Raw genomic sequence first — 23,321 nt, 5'->3', positions numbered from 1 at the left:
AAACCCTTGATGTGCTCCGCGAACCTGTACCAACCCTGAGAGGAGGCAGATCACTTAGGACACTTGACTGCAAGTGACAGAAATCCCAACCCAAGCTGGCTTAAGCAAAAAGGGAATTTATTGGCTTACACAGCTGTAATTCCCAGGAGTTGGTTGGCTTCAGGTGCTGTCTGTCTCAGGGTTCAAACAGTGTCACCAGGACTGGTTCTCTGCCTGAGCTTGGCGCTGCAGTCCTCAGGGGAAGCTCATTTGCAGACAGGTCTCTCCTCGGAAGTGCGGGATGGCTGCAGCAACCCCACGTCTCCCCATACTCACGTCCGGAATGAGAGAAAGCTTTCCTAGGCCTGACGGATCCTAGCTTGCTCTGGGTCACTGGGGTGGGGGTGTGGGATGGGATATGCTGATTGGGGCCCTCCCCTGGGGCTTAGGGTGGGAGATCAGCCCTCTTCCCAAATCACACAAGCTGACAGTGGGCAGGGAGGTTCCCAGAGGAAACCCAGGATACCGTTAACAAGGGGGAATGGTTCCCAGGTGACCAAAAACACAAGGCTCACTACAGCTGACAATATCACCCGCAATTCATAAATGAGACGAGGGCCCACCAATAACATGTCCAAGGTCACAGCTCGTAAGTGGCCACATCAGAGCTGGGTCTCGTGTCCGGCTGCCTCCAGAAGTTTTACTGTCATTGCCCTACTCTGCTTTCTGTCCTCCGCTTCTCCCCCCACTCCTGTCTTACACTGAAACTCCCTGAGAAATGACTGGCTGAACTGACCAGCTACTAATGTCCCTGGTTCCCTGGGCTGTGCAGTGGCGAGGTCTCAGGGCCGGTTCCCCACACATCTTAAGGGCTGTAATGGGAAGGCCTGACTAGGTCCAGAGCCAGAGTCTGACGCTAGCCCTGCTCCAGAATGGCCACCACTACCTTCCCTCCCCATTTTTCAGTTGTGTCCACCCAGGAAATTGCAAAGGACCTGCTGTACCCCTCTGGGCACCAGGAGCCAGCAGGCGCTTGGCACGTCGCAGGGTCAGTGAGCAGGAGGGGATCAGGTGACTGAGCCCAGGGTGGCAGGGTGGGGCCCCAGCTTTAGCCACCACTGAGGTGGCAATCCCCAGCCTGCAGCCAGGGCCTATTACCAGTGGGGTCGCAAACTCACAAGGCTGGGGGCCAGGATGACTCCAGGAAGCTCATCCTGGACAGGTCCATCTAAGCCCTGGGGCTGAACCCAAAAGGCCTGAAGGCCACGGTGGGAGGGACTGATGATGGGGCTGTGGAGTGAACATCAGTCTGGTTTGAATCAAGTCCTATTAAGTGGGGGACGTCCACGTGGGGCTCCCAGAGGCTCCTGGCTCTCATCAGTCAGTCCTGACTGCCTTCGACAAGTGGCTGTGATGAGGGTTGTCCCCACGCTCCAGCCAGACCCAAGAACCACACAGAGACCAGCGAGTACTATCACAATCGATAGATTTACCAACCTGGGGCTGCGACTGACTCTTTGCAGACGGGGTGTGCGGGGTGGGTGGGGTAAGAGGCTGGGAAAATGACCACAAGGCCAAAGAAAAACAGGGACTTGTGGGGGAAGGGACAGACAACTATGTTGTCTTCCCTAGATCAATTTTCTTCTGGATGGCTCGAGCCGAGTGGTAGATGAGAGAGTCGATGAGTCCGGCCACTGGGGAGAGAGACGAGGGCTGGCACTGGCCCAGGCGGGCTCTTGGCTTGACCTCCGGGCCTTGTCACCTGACTGGCCAGGCCAGCATCGCCCCCCTTGGCCCTTGAAGTGCCCCTCCTCCCTCAACCAAAACCTAGTCGGGGGAGTCAAGCTTTACACTCCCCACCACGCCCTGAACCCCAGAGAGACACCCTCGAGCGTCTAACCTGTGAACATGCCCCCGATGATGGCGCACACGCCTGTCAGGAAGTGTGTGAAGGACCTGGCAGAGGGGCGGGGGAGGGTCAGCAGGCACCCCGCTCCCTGCCGGCCCAGGCCCCTCCCTTTCCCCCGCCCTCACCTGTGCTTCTCCGTCAGCTTCACCATCATGGGCGAGAGTTCGTACAGCACGAAGACTCCAGGAAGCCCCTGATCGCCCATCAGCCCATTGGCGACCTTCTCATGTCTGGTCACAGAGAACTGATTTGTCCTCAGCACCTGGGACGGGAGGGGAGCCTGGGCCAGGGCCGGGCCTATGACCTGGCTCCCAACCCTGCCGCCCCACCCCTGCTCCTACCCCTGGTGTTGCAGTGCCTTGACTGTGTGGGGGAGAAAACGAGGCCCCACGTTGGAAACAAACACTGCAAGGCCTGGGGACCACCGAGATGCCCTCTCCCAGCCTGACCATCCCAGCTTCCCCTCCAGTCACCAGCTCTTTACAGTTTCTCAATCCCAGCTACGTTTGGTGGACCCTCTCAATGGGGGTCCAGGGGTGAGAAGCAACTCTCCAAGGCTGTACCACAAGCTCCTGGAGAGGCTGGGCCTGACTTCCTCTCTGCTCAGTCCCTTGCATTCTACCAGTCTGCGGAGATGCTGCTCCACAGGCCACAGCAGAGACGGGAGGAAGGGGCACGGGAGGGTTGACCTTGCTAGCTCCCGGCTCAGGGCAGATAACGGGGGACAGTGAGGCAGACAGAGAGTGGGCGCGGGAGGAGTGGATGGAGGCACTTCGGGCAAGTAGGAAAAGCACTTTGAAATCTGACAGCCTGGGGCCTGAGCTCTGGCTGTGAGGGCAAATCACCTACCCTCTCTGAGCCTCAGCTTGTCACCCATCATATGGGGATAAGAGCAGGACTCCGCTTCCCAGCTTGAAGGAACTCAAGTGCCTGGCGCCAAGAGGGTGCCCGGATGTCTGAGCTCCCTCAGACTCACCTCCCCATCTACCTTCATGTACACCGTGGGCACCACCTTCACAAAGTACTGGAACATCATGGAGGCTGCAGGGAGAAGAGGGCACTGGGCGTGGGTGCAGGCAGGGCTTGGGTAGCTGGGGGCTACCTCCCGGGCTGGTACCTTGGGGTGCAGTGACGTTGGTGTGGTCCAGGGGGTTCACAATGCCCGGGTAGTCCTCCCCAAATGACAGGTGCTGGATGTAGTGGGTCATGTTGATCTGCAAGCAACACCAGCTCCTGGGTCTCGGAGCACTCGAGGCCCCGACAGGCCCCTCCCTCTCAAAGGCTCTTCAGACAGGAACAGACAGGGGCACCTGGGTCTGGGGAGTGGGTGTGTGGAGATGGGCCAAGGGCTGGGCCCTGCCTAGGAGAACCTGCTTGAGACAGGCACTCCCACCCCACCTAGGAACTCCTTCCTCAGGGCCTGGGGGCTCCTGGGGCTCCAGAGTTTGAGGCTCTGGCTGCACCCACCCATTAGCAAAGCACAGACTGGACATGGGCCCTGTGTGGCAGGCGCTGGCTTTGCCTGGAGGCACCCCAGATCTCCCAGCTCCGGCTGCTGTCCTGCTCCCGTCTAGATCAAACTTAGCCACTAGAGGGATCCTTTAAAAAAGTGTAAATCTGATTATGTCATAACCCTCCTTAAGGTAAGCCAACAGCCTCCCAACTGCTTGGGAGAAAGTCCAGAACCCCCGGCCGGCCTGCCAACCCTCCAGCCTCATCCTCACCCAACCACATGGCCCTGTTGTTCCTTAGAAGTGGCCCAACCCTCCTGACCTCACCCCAAGGCTCCCTCTTCCCGGATGCTCTTGTCCAAGCCCATCCCCCGTCTCCAGCCCACGCGGATCTCAGTTCAAAAGTCACCGCCAGTACCCTCGGACCGCACCCCCTGTCAGAACATGGTTTATTTTTCTATATCTGCTCCCCACCCCAGGATGTCTCTACAGAGAATGAAGGCAGCAGCATGCTTCCACCCGCCCTCCACGGTTTCTACCTGGTACGTACATTGTCGAGGCCGAAGCTCTGCAGGTCGTGGACTAGGAGAGAAGGGAGAAGATGTCAGCAGGCGGAGCAGGCTCCCCACACCCTCGCCTGGGCCTCCTCACTCCTCCCTCTGGACTGTGACCCGCCTGGCTCGTCCTCTACCCCTCATTCACTCACCAGTCTGGCCCTGCTTGAGGGCAGCCAGAGGGCCTGCCGCAGGCCTGCATGAGAGTCCATGCCCTCCACAGGCCCCACTTCCTCCCTCACATACACAGGGAGCCCTTCACGGGCATCACTCCAGGCCTTTGCTCCCACCAAGGCCCTGCCTGCATCTCAGGAAAGAAAACCCACTGACTCAGGTTTAACGAGAGCCGATGGCCAATCACTGAACCGCAGAGTGAGGTGGGACCTGAGAATGTGGTCCAAGCTCTTTCCCTGCCTCCTCTGCCCTCACCCTCAGCCCACCAAAGGAAATCCCACAGGCAACCTGCACCCTCTGTTCCAGAACAAGCTCTTCCTGCCCTCTAACCCTGATCCCTCCCTGCTACAAGGAACCCCACCTAAAAGACACATCCCACTGCTTTTTATAGTCACCGGGCAGCCATCCCGCCCATCCACACCTCCGCCCATCCTGGGAGGGCAGGCTGCCCCAGAAATGGGGGCTTGGCCTCCCTGGGAGGACAGGGCCACTTACTCTCCACAGCATGTACTGCAGCATGGGGGAGGGAGGAAGAGAGAAGGGAGGAAGAGAAAAAAGATTCAGAGCTTCACAACAAGAATTACGAGAATTACGGACCAAGATATGTGGTAGAAGGGAAGACTGGATATTCCTGCCTCAGCAGCAGGGTCTGGACTCAGCTAACAAGCCTCCTCCTGGTCCCCTCCCCAGAGGAGCCCTTCCCTGGCCAGAGAAGAGGGCAAGGAGGCTTGGGGGCAGAAGTATGGTGGCCTAGGAAGAACAAAAGACCCAGAGCCCAGAGTCACTTTCCTAGCTGTGTGACCTTGGGCAAATCACTTGTCCTCTCTGAGCCTTGGTGTTCCCCTCTGCACAGGGCCGTCCTGAGGACCAGGCAGGATCTAAGATGGGAAAGTACTTGGTAAACTTTACAATCTTCCCCTTTTCTCCCCCAATCAACATAATGTCAGAAACTAGCTCCCAGGCCTTCAATTCAGCCTCTGGCCTCAGGCAGCTGTAGTTCTGTGTTTCGAACATCCTTCAGGGATATGGAGTGCCTTTTGCCCTGGGCTCCCTGACTACGACAACAGCCCAGACAGAGAAGCAGAGACGCACCACCTGCAGGCCCTGTGCCCACAGCTCCACGCTGATCGTCTTCCTAATCCCAGTGAGACCGCCCTTCCCCGGCCCCCTCCAGATCCACCTGCCTCTCCAACACTCAGATCCTCTCCAACACTCAGCCTCATCCCCGACTGCCTTAAAGCCCAGCAGGGCCATCTCCATCAGGCCTGTTACTCCTGCTGTCCTTCGTCACCGGGCAGCTCAGGACTGCCAGGTCATCTCTCATCCCCTGGACTCTTGTCACCATGTAGCTCTGTACATCCCCTTAGTATAATCCCAACTCCCATCCCTCCCAGACCCTTCCACGTGCCCTGTTACTCATCAGCAAAACCTCGACATCTTCAACCTCCAAACCTTCCCTCCGCCTTGTGCTCTGGCGGCAGCCCAGCTCTCCCTTGAGGGCACTGTTTCCCTTGCAGACCCCAAGCAGTGACTGTTTCTCTCCCACACCCGTCCTCCTCCTTGGCCTTAAGAGAGGTCCTCCTTGCTCCTCAATGCCATTTCCAGATCACTGTCCCTTGATCTTCCCTAGAAGTCTCCGGGTCTGTAGCTCCTGGAACACTATACCACCTCCCATCCCCATCTGTTTGCTGGAGATCCACACAGAACTGCCGGCCAGTCCTCCCATGCCGGTTCTCAAGAGTTTTAGCCACTGTCACGCTCTCCCATACGATGGTCCTGTCACAATTCCTGGTGATTTCCACATCACTCAGCTGCCAACCTACCCATACCTGTGTAGATCGGCCCTTCCTCCTGTTGCCAAGTTGGGGCTTTCTACCCCTCTAAGGCACTACATTCTGTCTTCCTTTTCCTTCTCAAGGACTTCACTCCAGTAAATGTCTCTCTCATCTCCAGAGCATCGCTTCTGCTCTCTTCAGGAGGTTAACTTCCGACAGCGTATTAACACACTGCTACATCACACATCTTACAAAACCCCCCTTGACTCCACATTCCCCTCCAGCCACAGCCCACTCTCTCCCTTCCCTTTAGAACAAACCCCACAAGCTCTGCCTCTGCTCACTGGCTCCAACTCCTCTCCCATTCCCTCCTGAACCACTCCGTGGTGCTCCCTGGCACTCCACCTGAACTGCTCTGTTAAGGTCACAATGACCACTGCCACGTTATACACCCAATGGTCGTTGTATTTGATGTCCAGAAGCATCTGATATGGTTTTGGAAACACTTTCATCCCTTAGCTTTCAGGATGCCTGGTTCACACTCTCATCTCCTCGGTGTTTCTTAGCAGTCTCCTCTGCTGCTTCCTCCCGATGCCCTGTCCTCTAATGCTGGGGCCCGGCGCTTAGGCTCCTGAGCTCTCCTGTTCTCCATCTACCCTCACCTCCACCCAGAAGGTGATTCATTCAGTCCCATGGTTTTAATACACTGAGGACTCCAACATTTGTATCTCTAGGCCAGACCTCTCCCCTAAACTCCAGACTTGAATGGCCAACTTCTTACTTGACATCTGAGGTGTCTAAAAGGACACCCACATCCCATTGGTCCGAACATGTTGAAAGTGGCTTTATGCCCCACACTCCAACCATCTAAGCCTGTTCCTCTGAGTCATCCCCCATCACTAAATGGTAACTTCATCCTTCTCGCTACTCAAGTAGAAAACTTCGGAGTCATCTTGACTCCTCTTTCCCTCACCTTCGCATCCATCAGCAGCTCCACCTTCAAAATACCCGCAGTCACTTCTCACATCTACCACCACTCTGGCCCCGCCCCCATCACCTGGTGCCTGAACCCATCGCCATAACAGCCTCCTGATCGGCCTCTCTGCCTCTGTCCTCCTCCGCCACACCCCCCATCCGGGCCCCCCATCTTCTCCACGGAGGGCTGCCTGTCTTTTCAAAGTTAAGTCAGATCACGTGCCTCTTCTTCAGAGCCCCACGACAGCCTTCCATCTCATGCAAAGCAGCAGCCCGAGTCCCTGCAGTGCCCTCCTGGGCCCGTTACCTCCCGTGTCTTACTGCTAACCACGCAGCTCGGCTAACTGTGCTCCGGCCACCCTCACTTCCTCACTGTGCCCTGAGCTCACCAAGCACATTCCTGCCTTAGGGATTTGCATTTGCTATTCTCTCTGCTTGAAACACCTCACCCCGGTCATCCACATGGCCAGTCCCTTCACTTTCTTCAGGTCTTCACTCAAATGTCATCCATCAGAGTCTTCCCCTGACCACCCGATATGGAATGGTACTCACCGTCTCACCCAACCTCTCGGCCCCATCATCCTTATCCTGCCTTTTTTGGGTTTGAGTTAGTTAATAGCATCTGATATACCATATATTTTACATACTTGTTTATTGTCTGTTTCTTTACTAGAATGTTCTGAGGGCAGGGACTTTGTTTTTTTTTTCATTAAAAAAAATTTTTTTTGGCTGCGTTGGGTCTTCATTGCTGCGTGTGGGCTTTCTCTAGTTGTGGTGAGCGGGGGCTACTCTTCATTGCGGTGCACAGCCTTCTCATTGCAGTGGCTTCTCCTGTTGTGCAGCACAGGCTCTAGGCACACGGGCTTCAGTAGTTGTGGCTCCCGGGCTCTAGAGTGCAGGCTCAGTATTTGTGGTGCGTAGGCTTAGTTGCTCTGCGGCATGTGGGATCTTCCTGGACCAGGGATCGAACCCGTGTCGCCTGCATTGGCAGGTGGATTCTTAAGCACTGTGCCACCAGGGAAGTCCCAGGGACTTTGTTTTGATCACTGCTGTATCCTTAGCACCTAGACTAGCACATGGCGCACAACAGGTGATTACTAAATATCTAGTGAATGTACGAATGAATAAATGAATGAGAATAAATCTCATTTATTTATCCTTGTGAACAACCCTGTAAGGTAGGCACTATTTCAGGCCCATTTTATAGAAGAAGAAATTGAGTAGGGCTCAATACATCCTAAATACGACACAGCGTGGGAGAGGCAGAACCTGGGTTCCAACCAGCTCTGCTTCCCCCAAAGCCTCACACACAGGTCATCTGATACTGGGGGCTACCATTTAAATAAGTACCTACCACAAGCCAGGCTCTGTGCTATCATCTTTAACCTGCCCAAACAGCATAGGAGATGAGTACTATCATCCCCACTTTAAAAAGGAGGAAACTGAAGCTCAAAAAGTTAAGGAAATTTCTCAAAGTTTCAGACAGCCTGTAAGGTCTAAAACTGAAATCTGAAGCCAGGCAGTCTGGCTCCTCGGCCTGCGCTCTTAACTGTTTACCAAACTGCTGCCCTGGGTTCAGGGTCTACTCTGGGCCAAAGACAAAAGAGCAGCAGGCAGCCGAAGGGGCACTCAAACTCGCCAGGTGTCCAGGGGCTAAAGCTCCCAGCTGATGTCGGGTCACTTACCGTGCACGTGGGACTGCTGGAAGCTCTTCCCGGGGGCAAAGTGGAAGTTTCCCGCCACCTGTAGGGGAGACACCCTCTCATTCTCCAGCCGTCTCCTCCCTTCCCTTTGTCCCCTGGATTCACAGTGGAGTGGGGCCAACCACAGCCCGGCTGGCCCTGTGCCGCCTCGGCTCCTCCTGTACCTTGTTGACTTCCAAGAAGCCGTACACCTGGCAGCCTTCATTCTTCTGCTCCTGCATCTTCTGGCTGAAGCCCTCTCGCCGGCACTGCTCAATAGTGTCTGGGTTCTTGAAGGCCCAGCCTCGACGGCGATATGCCTCCCGCACATCCTCACAGGAGTTACAGCACCTGTGGGAGGGGAGGTGCAGGGGGAGAATGTCAAAGAGGCACAGAAACAGTGCCGGCACCTTGGGAAATAAAGCAGTTCTGCCCACTAATGAAGCCTCTGCCAGCCTCATCCCTGACCATCCAGTGTTCTCAAAGTATGTTTCCTCAGTGGCAGCAGGACTGTTAAAAATACATATTCCCATTTTCTTTGGGGTGATGAAAAGTTTTAGACCAGATTGTGGTGACGGCTGCACAATGCTATGAATGTAGTTAATGCCACTGGATTGCACATATGAAAATGGTTAAAATGGTAAATTTTATGTCATATATATTTTACCTAAAAATTTTTTTTTAAAAAATACATATTCTCAGGCCCTGCCCTAGACCTGGTGAATCAGCCTCTCACGGGTCAGGGCCTGAGAAACAAACCAGCAGTTACCATATATGGAAGGAAGCCTTAATTAATAACCTGGGCTGGGCCCTCCATCTCGCTGCTTTACATACATATTCCTTATGTGACTCTTATGAGAAAGGTGCCATTATGGTCCCCCTTCACAAGAGAGGGTTACGTAGCTTGGCCCAAGGACCCATGGGTAGAACCCAGGCAGCTGGACTCCAGAGACTGCCTGTGAACCAGAGCAAGGACCACTTCAACCTCGTCCCCAGCTCTGCAGCCCCCAGGTAGGGCCTGGCCACAGAGCCTCAGTCGCCTGCACCAGGATCAGGGACCAAGGCATGCAGCCTGTCCCGTCCTGTCTAAATTCTTGGTCTAACCCACAGAGTCCAACAAAGGCTGAGAATGACTGACAAAAAGCACCTGATGGGGGCCCTGGTCCCCACCCCCCCCCCCCGACCCTGGCTCACTTGATGTCTTCCGTCTCGGCACCATAGCAGCTCTCACAGCGATTAGGGTCCAGGGAATCAGGGTCAAACACCTTCATCTCAACTTTCCCGAGCTCTAAGGGGAGGGCAGAGGCAGGGGCATCAGCTGGGGGCAGGCACAGTGAACTCTATACCCCTAACCCTTGCATGGGCCCTTTGGGTTAATAAACATTATAACAGCTAATATTTACATCATGTATACTATGTGTCAGGCACTAAGCATTTCTACACATATATTACTTCTTTTAATAACGGTAATATTAATAAAACAATAACAGTGAATACTAAATATTAGCTGAGTACAGGTCACTGTACTTTACATATATTGTCTCTTTTCAACCCCACAATGACTGTGAAGGTGGAGGTTATTATCCCCATAGTACTTGAGAAGATGCTGAGGCTCAGAGATGAAAAGTGATTTCGCCCAATGCAACACAGTAAGTGGCAGATTTCAGCTCTAAATCCAAAGTGTAAGCCCTTAACCATGGTGCTTGTCCTCAGACTGCTCTCTCTGCACCTGGCTCCCTGCCTTTAACTACCTCAACATAACGGGCGATTTCAATATTCAATATCCTGACCTCCTGTCCTCCAATAATCTTTCTATTTTTGTCATCCAACCTCAGCCACGCATTTCCATACTCAGTTATTACCAGTTACCACAAACCTTCCAAAATTCAATTTCAAGTATCCCAATCTTCAATCTTATCCTCATTTTCCCACAGCACTCTCTCTGGTACCCAGAATCTACCAATTCTTTGACACCACTGACACTATCTATCACCCCTTCACATCGTCACTTCCCTCCGTGTTTAAATTTTATGGTCCGAATGAGGAATGAACAGTCTCTTCAATAAATGGTGCCGGGAAAACTGGATATTCACATGCAAAAGACTGAAATTATACCCCTATTTTACACCACTCACAAAAATTAACTCAAAATGGATTAAAGAATTAAATGTAAGACTTGATACCATAAAACTCCTAGAAGAAAACATAGGGAAAGAACTCCTTGATATTGGTCTTGGCAATGGTTTTTTGGATATGACACCAAAAGCACAGGCAACAAAAGTAAAAATAAGTGCAACTACATCAAAGTAAATAGTTTCTGCACAGCAAAGAAACAATTAACAAAATGAAAAGACAACCTATGGAATGGGAGAAATATTTGCAAATGATATATCTGATAAGGGGTTAATATCTAAAACATGTAAGGAACTCATATAACTCAATAGCAAAAAAATCAATTTATTCAATTAAAAATGGGCAAAAGGGGGCTTCCCTGGTGGCGCAGTGGTTGAGAGTCCGCCTGCCGATGCAGGGGACACGGGTTCGTGCCCCGGTCTGGGAAGATCCCACATGCCGCGGAGCGGCTGGGCCCGTGAGCCATGGCCGCTGAGCCTGTGCTCCGCAACGGGAGAGGCCACAACAGTGAGAGGCCCGCGTACCGCAAAAAAAAAAAAAAAAAAAAAAAAAATGGGCAAAGGACCTGAATAGACATTTTTCAAAAGAAGACATATAGGTGGTCAACAGGAACATGAAAAGGTGCTTAACAACACTAATCATCAGAGAAATGCAAATGAAAACCACAAGATATAACCTCACACCTGTTAGAATATCTATTATTAGAAAAAACAAAAACAAAAATGAAGTAAGTACTGATGAGAAAGTGGAGAAAAGGGAACTCTTGTGCACTGTTGGTGGGAGTGTAAATTGGTACAGCCATTATGGAAAACAATATGGAAGTTCCTCAAAAAATTAAAAATAGAACTACCATTTGTTCCAGCACTCCCATTTCTGGGTATATATACAAAAAAAAAAAAAAGAAAAGAAAAGAAAAGAAAAGAAACCAGTATCTTGAAGAGATATCTGTAGTCCCATGTTTATTGCAGCATTATTCACAACAACCAAGACATGAAAACAACCTAAGTGTCCCTCAGCAGATGAATGGATAAGGAAAATGTGATTTGTTTGTGTGTGTGTGTGTGTGTACGTTTATATGGTGTGTATATACATAATGAATATTACATGTATCATATATATTAGAATATTTTATATATATCATATACATATATTGGAATATCATTCAGCCATTAAAAAGAAGGAAATCCTACCATTTGCAACAACATGGATAAACCTTGTGGCCATTATATTAAGGGAAATAAGTCAGATAGAGAAAGGCAAATACTGTATGATCTCATTTATACGTAGAATCTAAAAAAAACAAATTCATAGCAGCAGAGTAGACAGGTGGCTGCCAGGGGCTGGGGGGTAGGGGAAATGGGGAAATGTTGGTCAAAGGGTACAGACTTTCACTTATAAGATGAATAAGTTCTAGGGATCTAATGTACAGCAATGGTGACTATAGTTAACAATATTGTACTGTATACTTGAAAGTTGCTGAGAGTACATCTTAAATGTTCTCACCACATACACAAAAAAGGTAACTGTGAGGTAATGGATGTGTTAGCGAACCCTATTGTGGTAATCATCTTACAACAAATATGTACGTTAAATCATCATGTTGTATACCTTAAACTTACACGATGGTATATTTCAATTATATCTCTACAAGGCTGGAAAATAAATTCTCTGGTCCACTGCAGCAATTATTCTCTTGCACATAATCACAAGTCATTTGTTCCTCTCTCCCTCTGTCGTACAAGTCTAGCAAAACTCAAATCCTAGTTGAGTTCAACTCCCTGTGCCTACTTCTTGCCTGTGCCTCCCTTAAGACTGCCTGGCAATCCAACTTCCTTTCAATAATCAGTTCACTATCCCATTCCCCACGATGACTAATTTCTATCTTTTCCCTTTTCCTTGGGCTTCCAAAATCCCTTCCCTTTTCTCCACTCTTAGCTAATGACTTTGCTTTCAATTTCCACTAAAAAAAGAGAAGCAACAGAACCTCACTTAATCTCAACACCAAACCTACCAACCCGCACGCACTCTCTTCCAGCCTCCACCCCACTTCTCCTCTCTGTCTCACAGCAAGACTCCTGGAAGGGTCATCTATACTTGATGTCTCCACTTCCTTTTCTACTCTTTGGTTAGATTTTCATCCCCAACAGTATCAAAACTAATCCTTTCAGTCCCCAGTGACCTCCGTGTTGCCAACTGCAATGGTCAGAACAGCCCAGCCAAGTCACTCCTGAATTCCTGACCCATAGAAACTGAAAAAAAAAAAAAAAGTTTGTTGTGTTAAGTCACTAACTTTTGGGGTTACTTGTTACACAGTACTGGATATATATTCCCCCACCTCTCCCACCTACCCACACAAATCCTCTTCCTCCTTTCTGATTGTCAAGTCATTCATTTCCTCAGACCAAAGCCTTGGAATCAACCTTGACCCCACACAAAATCCTACAGCCAATTCTATTGGTTTTACTGGTGTTCAACATATATTTGTTGAACAAATAAATGATAAAGCTCACCAATAGAGGAATCCCTAAGGTGTGAAAAATCATAGATTTCAGGAAGGTTTTGTTATGGAGGGAGACTGACTTAATGCAGGCATTGGGAGGACACCCAGAGAGAAGAAAGGAAGCTAAAAGGGAACAGACACTCTGTACTAGGCATTGTACACATATTACTTCATTTGGTCCTACAATTCCACGTGGTGGGTACAACTGTTTATCACCACTTAATAGCTGAGGTCACAGACGGCAAGAGACGAAGCTACATCCGAACGCAGGCAATCTAACTCAAGAACAGACTCAACCTTAAGCCATCCTTCATTCCAAGAGGAAAGAGCATTCAGGGCTGAAGTCAGTCTATGGGACAGGGAAGCAACACCCAGAGAAGCGTGGGTGCACCTAGAGGAGTTCTGCCAAGGCAACAGCACATAGGACCCATCCTCAAACTTCTGTTACTCAGACCACAACAGGCAGGGATTGGGGACCTCTGAGAATGACAGCCCTGAAGAGTACTCTTCTCAATACTAGGCTAAAAAACTGGACTTCAGCCCACTCTGATCCTTAATGGCTGGGGGACCCTAGGCAAGCCACTTGACTTCTCTGGGTCCTAGATGTTTGTCACTGGGCCAGTCACAGCCCACTTGCCAGAAGGTAGTGCTTGGGCTTGTCCAGCTCTGGGATTTGAGATCTGGTCTCTTTCCCCCAGTTACCATGACGTTCCGCCTCTGAGCTCACGGGAAAGCCATCCTTATCTAGCCGTTTTTTGAACAGGTTGTGTTCCACATCCAGCTGCTGCTCCCCAGCCACATCCATGGCATCAATGCTCAGATCTGGAAGCAGGAAATCAGGGTAAGGTACTGGGAACCTAAGGGCAAGGGAATCTGGGTTTTGGAGGGTAATGGGGATGCTGGGCTTGTCTTGGGGCAGCAGTGGATTAGGGGAAGGAGGTTGTCCTGGAGTCCAGAACATAAGGCTGGAGGTGTGAACCTGGAAGCCGACCTGAGAACCCTGGGACTTGCAACTCGCACCCATGGTGAGGTACTCACAGGCACACGGCATGTGTGGAAAAAGCACATTGATGTTGATCTTCAGTTTATCTCCCCGTGACTTGTCCACGTAGAGTTCAGGATGCACCTGGGGCAGGACGACCTCAGTAAGATTTGGCCCCAAGCCTCTTTTTCCCCATTCCCATCCCTCTAGAACGCCAAGCCCCACCCACGTACTAGGCCCCGCCCCTTACCTCAGTGGTGAGGTAATACTGCAGCTCGGACAGGAACAGTAGCAGCATGAGAAGGCCACTGACAATGGTCACTGCGGGCAGGGAGCGAGGGTCAGGAGGGCCTCTGTTCCTCTTCCTCAGCCCCTGGCAGGCCGGGCAGGTTCCAGGCGCCCCAGCCAACCTCTAGGACACCCCACTCCCCGCCACCCCGACCCCGCCACGGCCTACCCGTGGCGCCCCCGCAGGTCTTGACCCGGAAGTCCTCCAGAGTCTTGGGGTAGGCATCGAACTGCTTCAGCTTCCCCAGCGCCTCCATGGGCACCAGCCGGAAAGAGGACGCCAACCTGCCCTCCCGCCTGCCCGCCCCTGCAGCCTCCCGCTTCCGGCCGAGCTTGAGCCACGCCCCCTCTCTGCACGCAGGCGCAGCAATGCGTACGCTTGGCCCCACCCTTCGCCCGTGTTCTCTCTCAGGCCGCCCCGCCCACCCGTGCTGTTGGCACTACTGTCTAGCGGCTAAGGAGGGCTCTAGCGGCTAAGGAGGGCTCCAGCGGTAAGGGAGCGAGGGAAGGCGGGGTGGGGGGTAGGTCTTCTGCGGAACAGGGTCCCCGGAGGAGGACTCCGCCGGGTAGACACAGTAATAGCAGCATTCGCTTGCCTTGCGTCAGGAACTGCGCCTCGAGTTTCACATGAGACTCTTGGAACAACTTGGAAGCTCCTAGAACAGTGGTTTTCAGTCTCCCCGAGCAGCAGCCCCATTATCACCTGGAATTGGTTAGAAATGCAAGTTATCGTACCCCGACACAAACCTGATGAATCAGAAACTCTAGGAATGGCTCCCAGGTGATTCCCTGCAGTTACAGCTTGAGAATCACCTCCGTAAAGTAGGTGTGACTTTTTTTTTTTTTTTCAGTACGCGGGCCTCTCACTGTTGTGGCCTCTCCCATTGCGGAGCACAGGCTCCGGATGCGCAGGCTCAGCAGCCATGGCTCACGGGCCCAGCCGCTCCACGGCATGTGGGATCTTTCCGGACCGGGGCACGAACCCATGTCCCCTGCATCGGCAGGCGGACTCTCAACCACTGTGCCACCAGGGAAGCCCAGGTGTGACTTTTATATCCATTTTCTGAAGGAGAAACTGTGGCCTGGAGAAGCTAAGTAACTTGCCCTAGATCACAGGAATTAATGGCAGGGCCTGATTCCAACCCATTTCTTCTGGACCTCAAAGTACTCTGGGAGCCAGGGCCTCTGGGGTTGATTTTACCAAAACAGCCTGAGCACGGCTAGTGGAGGTGCGCGGCTCAAATCATTTCAGTGGCATTAGACCAGAACTTTGATAAGAGGTGGTACAGGGGACTGTGGACAGAGTCCACAGAAGAAAATGACTGACACGTTGGGTCAGGGAAGGCTTCCAGGAAAAGGAGAAGGGACACAAGCTGGGTGCATTCTGGCAATCCGACTCAGGAGAAGCTGAGTCCCTGCTTCTGCCCGCAGGCTGCAGTTTGCTAGGAAGGGGAGAAGGAAAGGACTAATATGTATTAACTGAAAACTGACAACATGCCAACTGCTGTCCATTCTACATCAGAATGACCCTGGGAAGTCGGTGCTATTTTAAATCCCATTTTATAGATGAGGAAGCCAAGAGCTGGATTGACTTTGCCCAAAGTTGCAGGGGTAGTTAATGGGGCAAAGGTGGGGTTCAAGGCCTGGTTTTTCTGCCTCCAGAGCCTGGGTCTTTTCCACGCATTAGCTACCACCACCAAGTGCAGAAGTCTATTCTCAGTTGGATGCCCAGGGACAATGTTGACAGAAATTGTCCTCTCCTCTCTGCCGTATGTCTCTGTCGATTCTGTGCCTATTCATGTTTAACTTCCAAGCCCTCCTTCCTCAGTGGGGCGCCATGCTAAGTGACTCACTCCTTCAACACATGTTTATCAAGCTCTTCCTATTTCCCAGGTCTCCCCTGCGTTATGGAATACCATGGTGAATGAAACAGATATGGTTTATATCTACTCTTGAGGATCTTTCAGTGGGGGTAGGGAGAGGTAAACAAAACAAAACAAACAAAAAATATATATACCACTGAACTGTACACTTAAAAATGGTTAAAGTGGTAAACTTTATGTATATTTTACAATAAAAATATTTTGAAAAAAATAAAGTAATTAATTAATAAACTACCTAAAGGAGAATGTGCCTTGTACTGTGAAGGAAAAAACAGAGAACTGTAATAGCGACAAGGGTGGGAGACTTTCTGCTTTAGGAATTGTAGAATTAGGTAGTCCTTCCCTTTATGGAGTCCTTTTAGTTGGCCATGACACAGAAGTCACAGGAGACCAAGGTACTGACCAGTTGGAAACTTTGCTCCTCACAATGTCAGGCTTCCCCCTAATGCTTCAGCCCTCTCCCTCAAGGTGGGATCCTTTGGCCTTGGGAGCAGCTGGGGGCTGCACAGGAGTGCCTCACTCTGCACACAGGGCTGCAGGAAGAGGGGGGTCACTGGTCACCTGTAGCTGTAGCCTACAAGCCTGACCAGAGAAGGGGAAGGTTTCAGGCCCTTTCATTAGTTCATTCTGCCCAGTCACAGCCTTCTTTCACCTTATGTGGGACACTGATAAATGAACTTTTCCTGAATCATTAAAGAAATAGGTATATCTGTAGGTGTTACATGTTCTCCTTCTCTTGGGAGAAATAGAGATCTCAGTGTATCTGGGTTGAAAACAATAGTTGCAGTGTAGAAACCCCACTGCTTCCCCTGAGAAGGAAGAATCATGACGCAGCTCTGTTAGGGGGTCTCAGGGCCTAATTAGGAGAACTTCTTAGGGACTTCAATAATACAGGGGTCAGGGAAGGAGCCCCCAAATGAACGATATTTAAAATAAGACTGGAAGAAAGGGAAGGAACCAAGGAGGTGAAGTGCTGAGGGTACGAACAGGAGGGAGTAGTGTGTTCCAGATAGAGAAACTGGTCCTGGGGCAAGATGGAACTTGGAAAGTTCTGGGAACAGGAAAAAGCCAGAATGGCTGGAAAATGTGTGAGATGAGTGAGGATTTTGGATTTTATTCTGATGCAGTGGGATGCCATTAAGGATTCAAGTAGGAAATTAATTTAAGATCTTTCCAGTTGCCGGGTGAAGAATGGATGAGGGATGGATAGAGCAGAAGCAGAGATACCAGTTAGGAAAGTATTGCAGGCTGTGGAAGGAAAACATTATAAGCCCCTCTTTAGAAAGCAGAAATATAATTCCTTCTATGAAAGGAACCAGTTTTTCTCTGTAAAATACTTTGCTGGCTGGATATGTTTCTTTTTTAAAATTTATTTATTTATTTTTGGCTGCGTTGGGTCTTCATTGCTGTGCGAGGGCTTTTCTCTAGTTGCAGCAAGCGGGGGCTACTCTTCGTTGCAGTGCGTGGGCTTCTCATTGCGGTGGCTTCTCTTGTTGCGGAGCACAGGCTCTAGGCGCGTGGGCTTCAGTAGTTGTGGTGCACAGGCTTAGTTGCTCCGCGGCATGTGGGATCTTCCTGGACCAGGGCTCGACCCTGTGTCCCTGCATTGGCAGGTGGATTCTTAACCACTGTGCCACCAGGGAAGCCCTGGATATGTTAAGCTAAGGCAGTGGTTCTCAAAGTGCAGTCTCTGGACCAGCAGCATCACCTGGGAACTTGTGAGAAATGCCAAAAACTGAATCAGAAACTCTGGGGATGAGGCTCAGCATTCTGTTTTTAATTAAGGCTTCCAGATAATCATGCTCAAGTTTGAGAAGCACTGGATTAAGAAGAGTCTCAGGCAAATACCTTTTATTTACACTATGATACAATCCATTCAAGGAAGAACCTTCTCTCAATGTTTGTAGAATGTCATTTAAGTCATTACATATATCATAAAACAATGATCAGTGAGAAAATTAATTATAATGGTTCTAGTTCCAGCAATATACAGACTTAATCCTGGGAGCCTTCCTGCTGTAAAACATCTTGAAATGCTGAGTAACAAGTATCCCTTTGAATGTATAGCTGAGTGGTGACAAAGGAAGAGAAATTCCCAGGGGTTAAAAGTGAAGGTGTTGAAAAAAAGCAGTAAATTTATGAGCTGGCTTTGTGGCTCTGGGGATGGGACAGGGAGGGGTGGCTAATGGAGCTAGTGTGTCAGTAATCTACAGGCTTGGCTTCCCTCCCCTCCCCTCCCCTCCCCTCCTCTTCCTTCCTTCCTCCCTCCCTCCCTCTCTCTCTCTCTTTTCTTTCTTTCTTCTTTCTCTTTCTTTCATTCTTTCTTTCTCTTTCTTTTTTTTTTTAGCACGTAATAGTTATATTAACATAGATGTTTACAGTTTACAAAGCCCTTTCATGTAAATAATCTTGTTCCTTGGAGAGTAGTATGTGTTAGGACCTGTAATTTTTTTTTTTTTTTTTTTGGCTGTACGCGGGCCTCTCACTGTTGTGGCCTCTCCCGTTGCGGAGCACAGGCTCCAGACGCGCAGGCTCAGCGGCCATGGCTCACGGGCCCAGCCGCTCCGCGTCATGTGGGATCTTCCCGGACTGGGCCACGAACCCGTGTCCCCTGCATCGGCAGGCAGACTCCCAACCACTGCACCACCAGGGAAGCCCTAGGAGCTATAATTTGGTAAGATGCTACATTAGTTTTAGGAAAGCTTTTGGAAGGAAGTGACTTTTTTTTGGAGCCAAGTAGATGGGAAAAAAAATGGTTTCACAAAGTATTTTTTAATCAATGTGGCCTGAACTGCCCCATGACCATATTGTACTTGCCTTATAATCATTGTCAAAATATTGGGTTGGCCAAAAACTTTTTGGCCAACCCAATAGCTAAGGGTGGGGGTCTTCTTTGGGTATTGGATACTGATGCCTACATAGAGAGGAGATGACAGCCAGATGAGGCCTCAATAAAAAGATGGAGTCCTGACAGAGCTAGACCCATAGGAAAAGGTTAGTCTGGAAGAAAATTATCCACTCGTATAGGAAGAAAAAGAGAATGCTTGAGATTGTCTCAACCTGTGTCCTGGATAGGAACACAAGAGCACAGAAAAATTAAACATTGCTGTGACATCATAATCACAGGCCTGTCCTCACATTTGAGGTTTGGATTTATATTCTCTGCTTAGTCTGAAAGCTCCAAAGTGGAGAAATTAGCATAAAATTGAGGGTACCTGGCAGATGCAAACATGAAACTGCTCTGAGGGAACACACACAATTTAAGCCACATAACATTCTCAAGGATAAAACCCTGCTAAAAATGAGCACCTGGGCTTCCCTGGTGGCGCAGTGGTTGGGAGTCCGCCTGCCAGTGCAGGGGACGCGGGTTCTTGCCCCGGTCCGGGAGGATCCCACGTGCCACGGAGCGGCTGGGCCCGTGAGCCATGGCCACTGGGCCTGCGCGTCCGGAGCCTGTGCTCTGCGGCGGGAGAGGCCGCAGCGGTGAGACCCGCGTACAGAAAAAAAAAAAAAAAAAAAGAGCACTTGATCTAATGTTACAAACATATGAGGACACAATCCAGCATGATCAAGATTCACAGACAACATCATCAGCATGATTAGATGCTTATCAACTTGAGATCATAGAACTTTCAGATAAAAACTATAAAGCAATAAGATTAGAGTGATTAAAGATATTTAAAAACAATAAAGGGCTTCCCTGGTGGCGCAGTGATCGAGAGTCCGCCTGCCGATGCAGGGGACACGGGTTCGTGCCCCGGTCTGGGAAGATCCCACATGCCGCGGAGCAGCTGGGCCCGTGAGCCATGGCCACTGAGCCTGCTCGTCCAGAGCCTGTGCTCCGCAACGGGAGAGGCCACAACAGTGAGAGACCCGCATACCGCAAAAAAAAAAAAAAAAAAAGAAACAATAAAAATGTAAAGAAGAAGGAATACTTGAAAATAAATTTAAAATAAATTTAAATGTAAAATAATTTCTAGAAATGAAAAATATAGTAATTTAAGTTCAAAAATCAGTGAGTTAAGCCACCAATTAGACAAAATTAAAGAGAGAAATATGGAACTGAAAGAGTTGGAAAAATTACCCAGCATGTAGTATAGAAAAATAAGATCATAGATATAAAAGTTTCAGAATGAAGAAATCCAACATATGACTAGTAGGAGTTCTAGTAGGAGCGAGTAGTGAGAATGAGGGAGAGGCAATATTGGAAAGATATGACTGAGAATTAGCCAGAATTGATGAAAGGCATGAGTTTTCATATTCAACAAGCCTGAATCTATTCAAATGGAACAAATAAGCATATATTCACACCTAGACACCAGAACACCAAAAACAGAGAAAATGTTAAGATCTGAAAAAAATGGATAGTGGCTACATGAATGTCATTATATTCATTATATAATGAATATGATGTCATTATATTCATAACTCTAGTGCTGTTAATTATATTGTTCACTACAGTGTCCTTGAAATATTTTATAATAATAGAAGAGAAAAATTAACAATGGTTTGAGAGGCCCGAGTACCGCAAAAAAAAAAAAAAAAAAGCAACTGTCATGAATGAATCACAGTGAATATATAAAAATCCTTGGGTCCATGATGATACTCAAAGAGAAATAAAAACAATCGTTGGAGAAGACTATTACATCAAACGAGGGCAGGGGGCAAGCATTTATCTTGCCTTCTTGGTAGAAACAGTAGTTCAAGGTAAGCAAAGAGCCTTAGTTAATGAGGGTTTTCAGCTGCTGGGAATCCAAAACAAATCCACTACATTTTTAGTTTGGCTGCCCAACAAACACACATAACCTAACAAAATGTAAATATCCCTAGTACAGCTGAGAGCGCATTTACCCGCCTCCTTCAGGGCACTGAGATGCTGGGTGTCTGGCTCAGAACCAGAGTTCAAGAATCCCCAAAGGTGTGGGCAGTGCAGCTACCTATCACCGTCTTGCTCCAGATGCTGGGCCCATATGGCATTATATAAACACTATTTAGAGGAACAAAGTTACCCTCTACGAAAATAGAGTTTAAAAAATTGGAAAGGGGTTAAAAAAAGAATGGGGTGGTGGGACTTATTTGGCTTTCTAGTGGTTAAGACTCCATGCTTCCACTGCAGGGGGCGTGGGCTTGATCACTGGTTGGGGAACTAAGATCCCTCATGCTGCATGGCGTGGCCAAAAAAAAAGGAATGGGGTAGGAAACTGCTGCCTTCTATTCTTTTTTTGTGTGTGGTATGCGGACCTCTCACCGTTGCGGCCTCTCCCGTTGTGGAGCACAGGCTCCGGACGTGCAGGCTCAGCGGCCATGGCTCACGGGCCCAGCCGCTCCGCGGCATGTGGGATCCTCCCGGACCGGGGCACGAACCCGTGTCCCCTGCATTGGCAGGCGGAGTCTCAACCACTGCACAACCAGGGAAGCCCCTGCCTTCTATTCTATTTAATTTTTAACCATGTGCATGCAATTGTTTCATTTTAAATAAATGAATATCTAGGGAATTCCCTGTCGGTCTAGTGGTTTGGGACTCAGCACTTTCACTGAGAGCCCTGGGTTCGATCCTTGGTCAGGGAACTAAGATCCCTGCAAGCCATGTGGCCTAAAAACAAAGCAAAACAAAAAAAAACTACCCCCCCAAGTTTGGTTGGATAAAAATTTGCTTTTAAGCACGTCACAAAGTTTTCTTGTAGGCTTTTTTCTCAAGAGGGGCCAAAAGGCTCTTCCTTTCCCCTGTCTGCCTCATGCTTAACAAGCCTGCATCGGAAATAGCTGGCATCCCTCTCAGAGATGCACCACACTAGCCTTGGCATGTAGTCTTGCCCTTTTCATTCCTGTCCCCATCATACTTGGTTTCTAAGCCCTCCCTTGCCAGCTGGACCCTGGGCTGAATCCCAAGGTGAAGGTGATCTTACCTACAAAGCCTACATTCAGGAACTCACAATGTGACTTGTGCGGTGGGGTCCCTGATACAAATGGGCTGGCAGGAAGGACCCCACTGGGCATCAACCCCTTCTCCTCCAGGGAGGCCACAGGACACACCAAAAGGCACTTCTCCCCTCCCTCCCCTCATCCTCCAGCACAGCACCCTGTAGGGCTTAGCAGGTGACTGGGGAGGTGAGAGGTGAAGTGCTATAGGAGGTGTGGTGAGGAGGGTTGAGGAAGTGATGGAGGCCACCAGGGCAGTGGGATGCTGGTGGAGGCTGCGACCACAGCTTCCTATTTTTTCCGGAGCCTGCTGTCCTTGTCAGCCTGCCACTTGCCCTGTGAGTTGTCCCACGGGACAGGAATGAAGGCTTAATGGTGGGTTTGAGGCTGGTGGGCTGCCTTGATGCTCACCTGTGGATGATGCTTCTGTTCTTTGGTCAGAGCGGTCTCACCTGACCGGGCTAGCTGGTACAACTCCAAGAGCTGCCATTGCTCCCGGGACCCGCAGGTACAGCCCTTGACGCCATGCACCCAGTGTAACCAATTGGCTTGACAAACACTTTGAAAGGGCCCTCAAGCCCTCTCTTCCTCCAAGATGTTCTGTGACACTTTCCCTCATTACAAGTGGCCAGTGAGTCTCTTCCCAGCACCCAGGTCATGCTGTGAGTGTTTCTCTACGTCCAGGGTCTGTCTCCCCTGGAGACGAGCTCCTCCTTTCAGTGCGTGTCGTGGAGCTTTGTGACACATAGATTTGATGAGTATTTGCCAGATGAATGAAAAGCTGCATTAGGAGCAGGGGGCAGCAACCAATCCATCTGATCTCACCCACAGGGTTTCTCTATTTGCGGTCAGGTGGACAAGCTGAAGAGACAACCCCTTAGGCAGGGAAGAGAGTTATAGCTAAAGGCTCCAGCAGGACTTGCCGAGCATCACGCAACAGCAGAAGGCAAGGGAATTAGCCAGCTCGAATGTGAGCCCACTCTTGGCCAGCAACAAGCCTTAGACTCTTGGTAGGGTTGGAATATGCAGATACAGGAGAGGTAATGACAGGAAACCAAGACAGGAGGTGCAGGAGCAATGTATGGGTTACCAGGCTCTGAAAAAAAGCCTTCCCTGA

General features: G+C 49.9%; 1 protein-coding gene across 1 annotated transcript; it reads right to left on the bottom strand.

Annotated features, from left to right (window-relative positions):
• Positions 1 to 1,448: 1,448 nt before the first annotated feature.
• ERGIC3 (ERGIC and golgi 3) lies at positions 1,449 to 14,659 on the bottom strand (the record flags this gene model as incomplete). The annotated part of the gene is made up of 13 exons (XM_079719315.1): positions 1,449 to 1,673; positions 1,880 to 1,935; positions 2,014 to 2,150; positions 2,865 to 2,929; positions 3,006 to 3,102; positions 3,890 to 3,921; positions 8,503 to 8,560; positions 8,685 to 8,850; positions 9,694 to 9,787; positions 13,835 to 13,954; positions 14,171 to 14,258; positions 14,365 to 14,435; positions 14,572 to 14,659. The coding sequence occupies 13 exons, from the start codon at positions 14,657 to 14,659 to the stop codon at positions 1,594 to 1,596; spliced, it is 1,152 nt and encodes a 383-aa protein (XP_079575441.1). The 3' UTR covers positions 1,449 to 1,593.
• Between the last annotated feature and the right edge of the window lie 8,662 nt (positions 14,660 to 23,321).

Source organism: Hyperoodon ampullatus, assembly GCF_949752795.1.
Source record: "Hyperoodon ampullatus genome assembly, chromosome: 14".
Taxonomy (NCBI): Eukaryota; Metazoa; Chordata; class Mammalia; order Artiodactyla; family Ziphiidae; genus Hyperoodon; species Hyperoodon ampullatus.
Note: the sequence above shows the minus strand (reverse complement) of the source record. Positions and strands in the feature narration are given on the sequence as shown.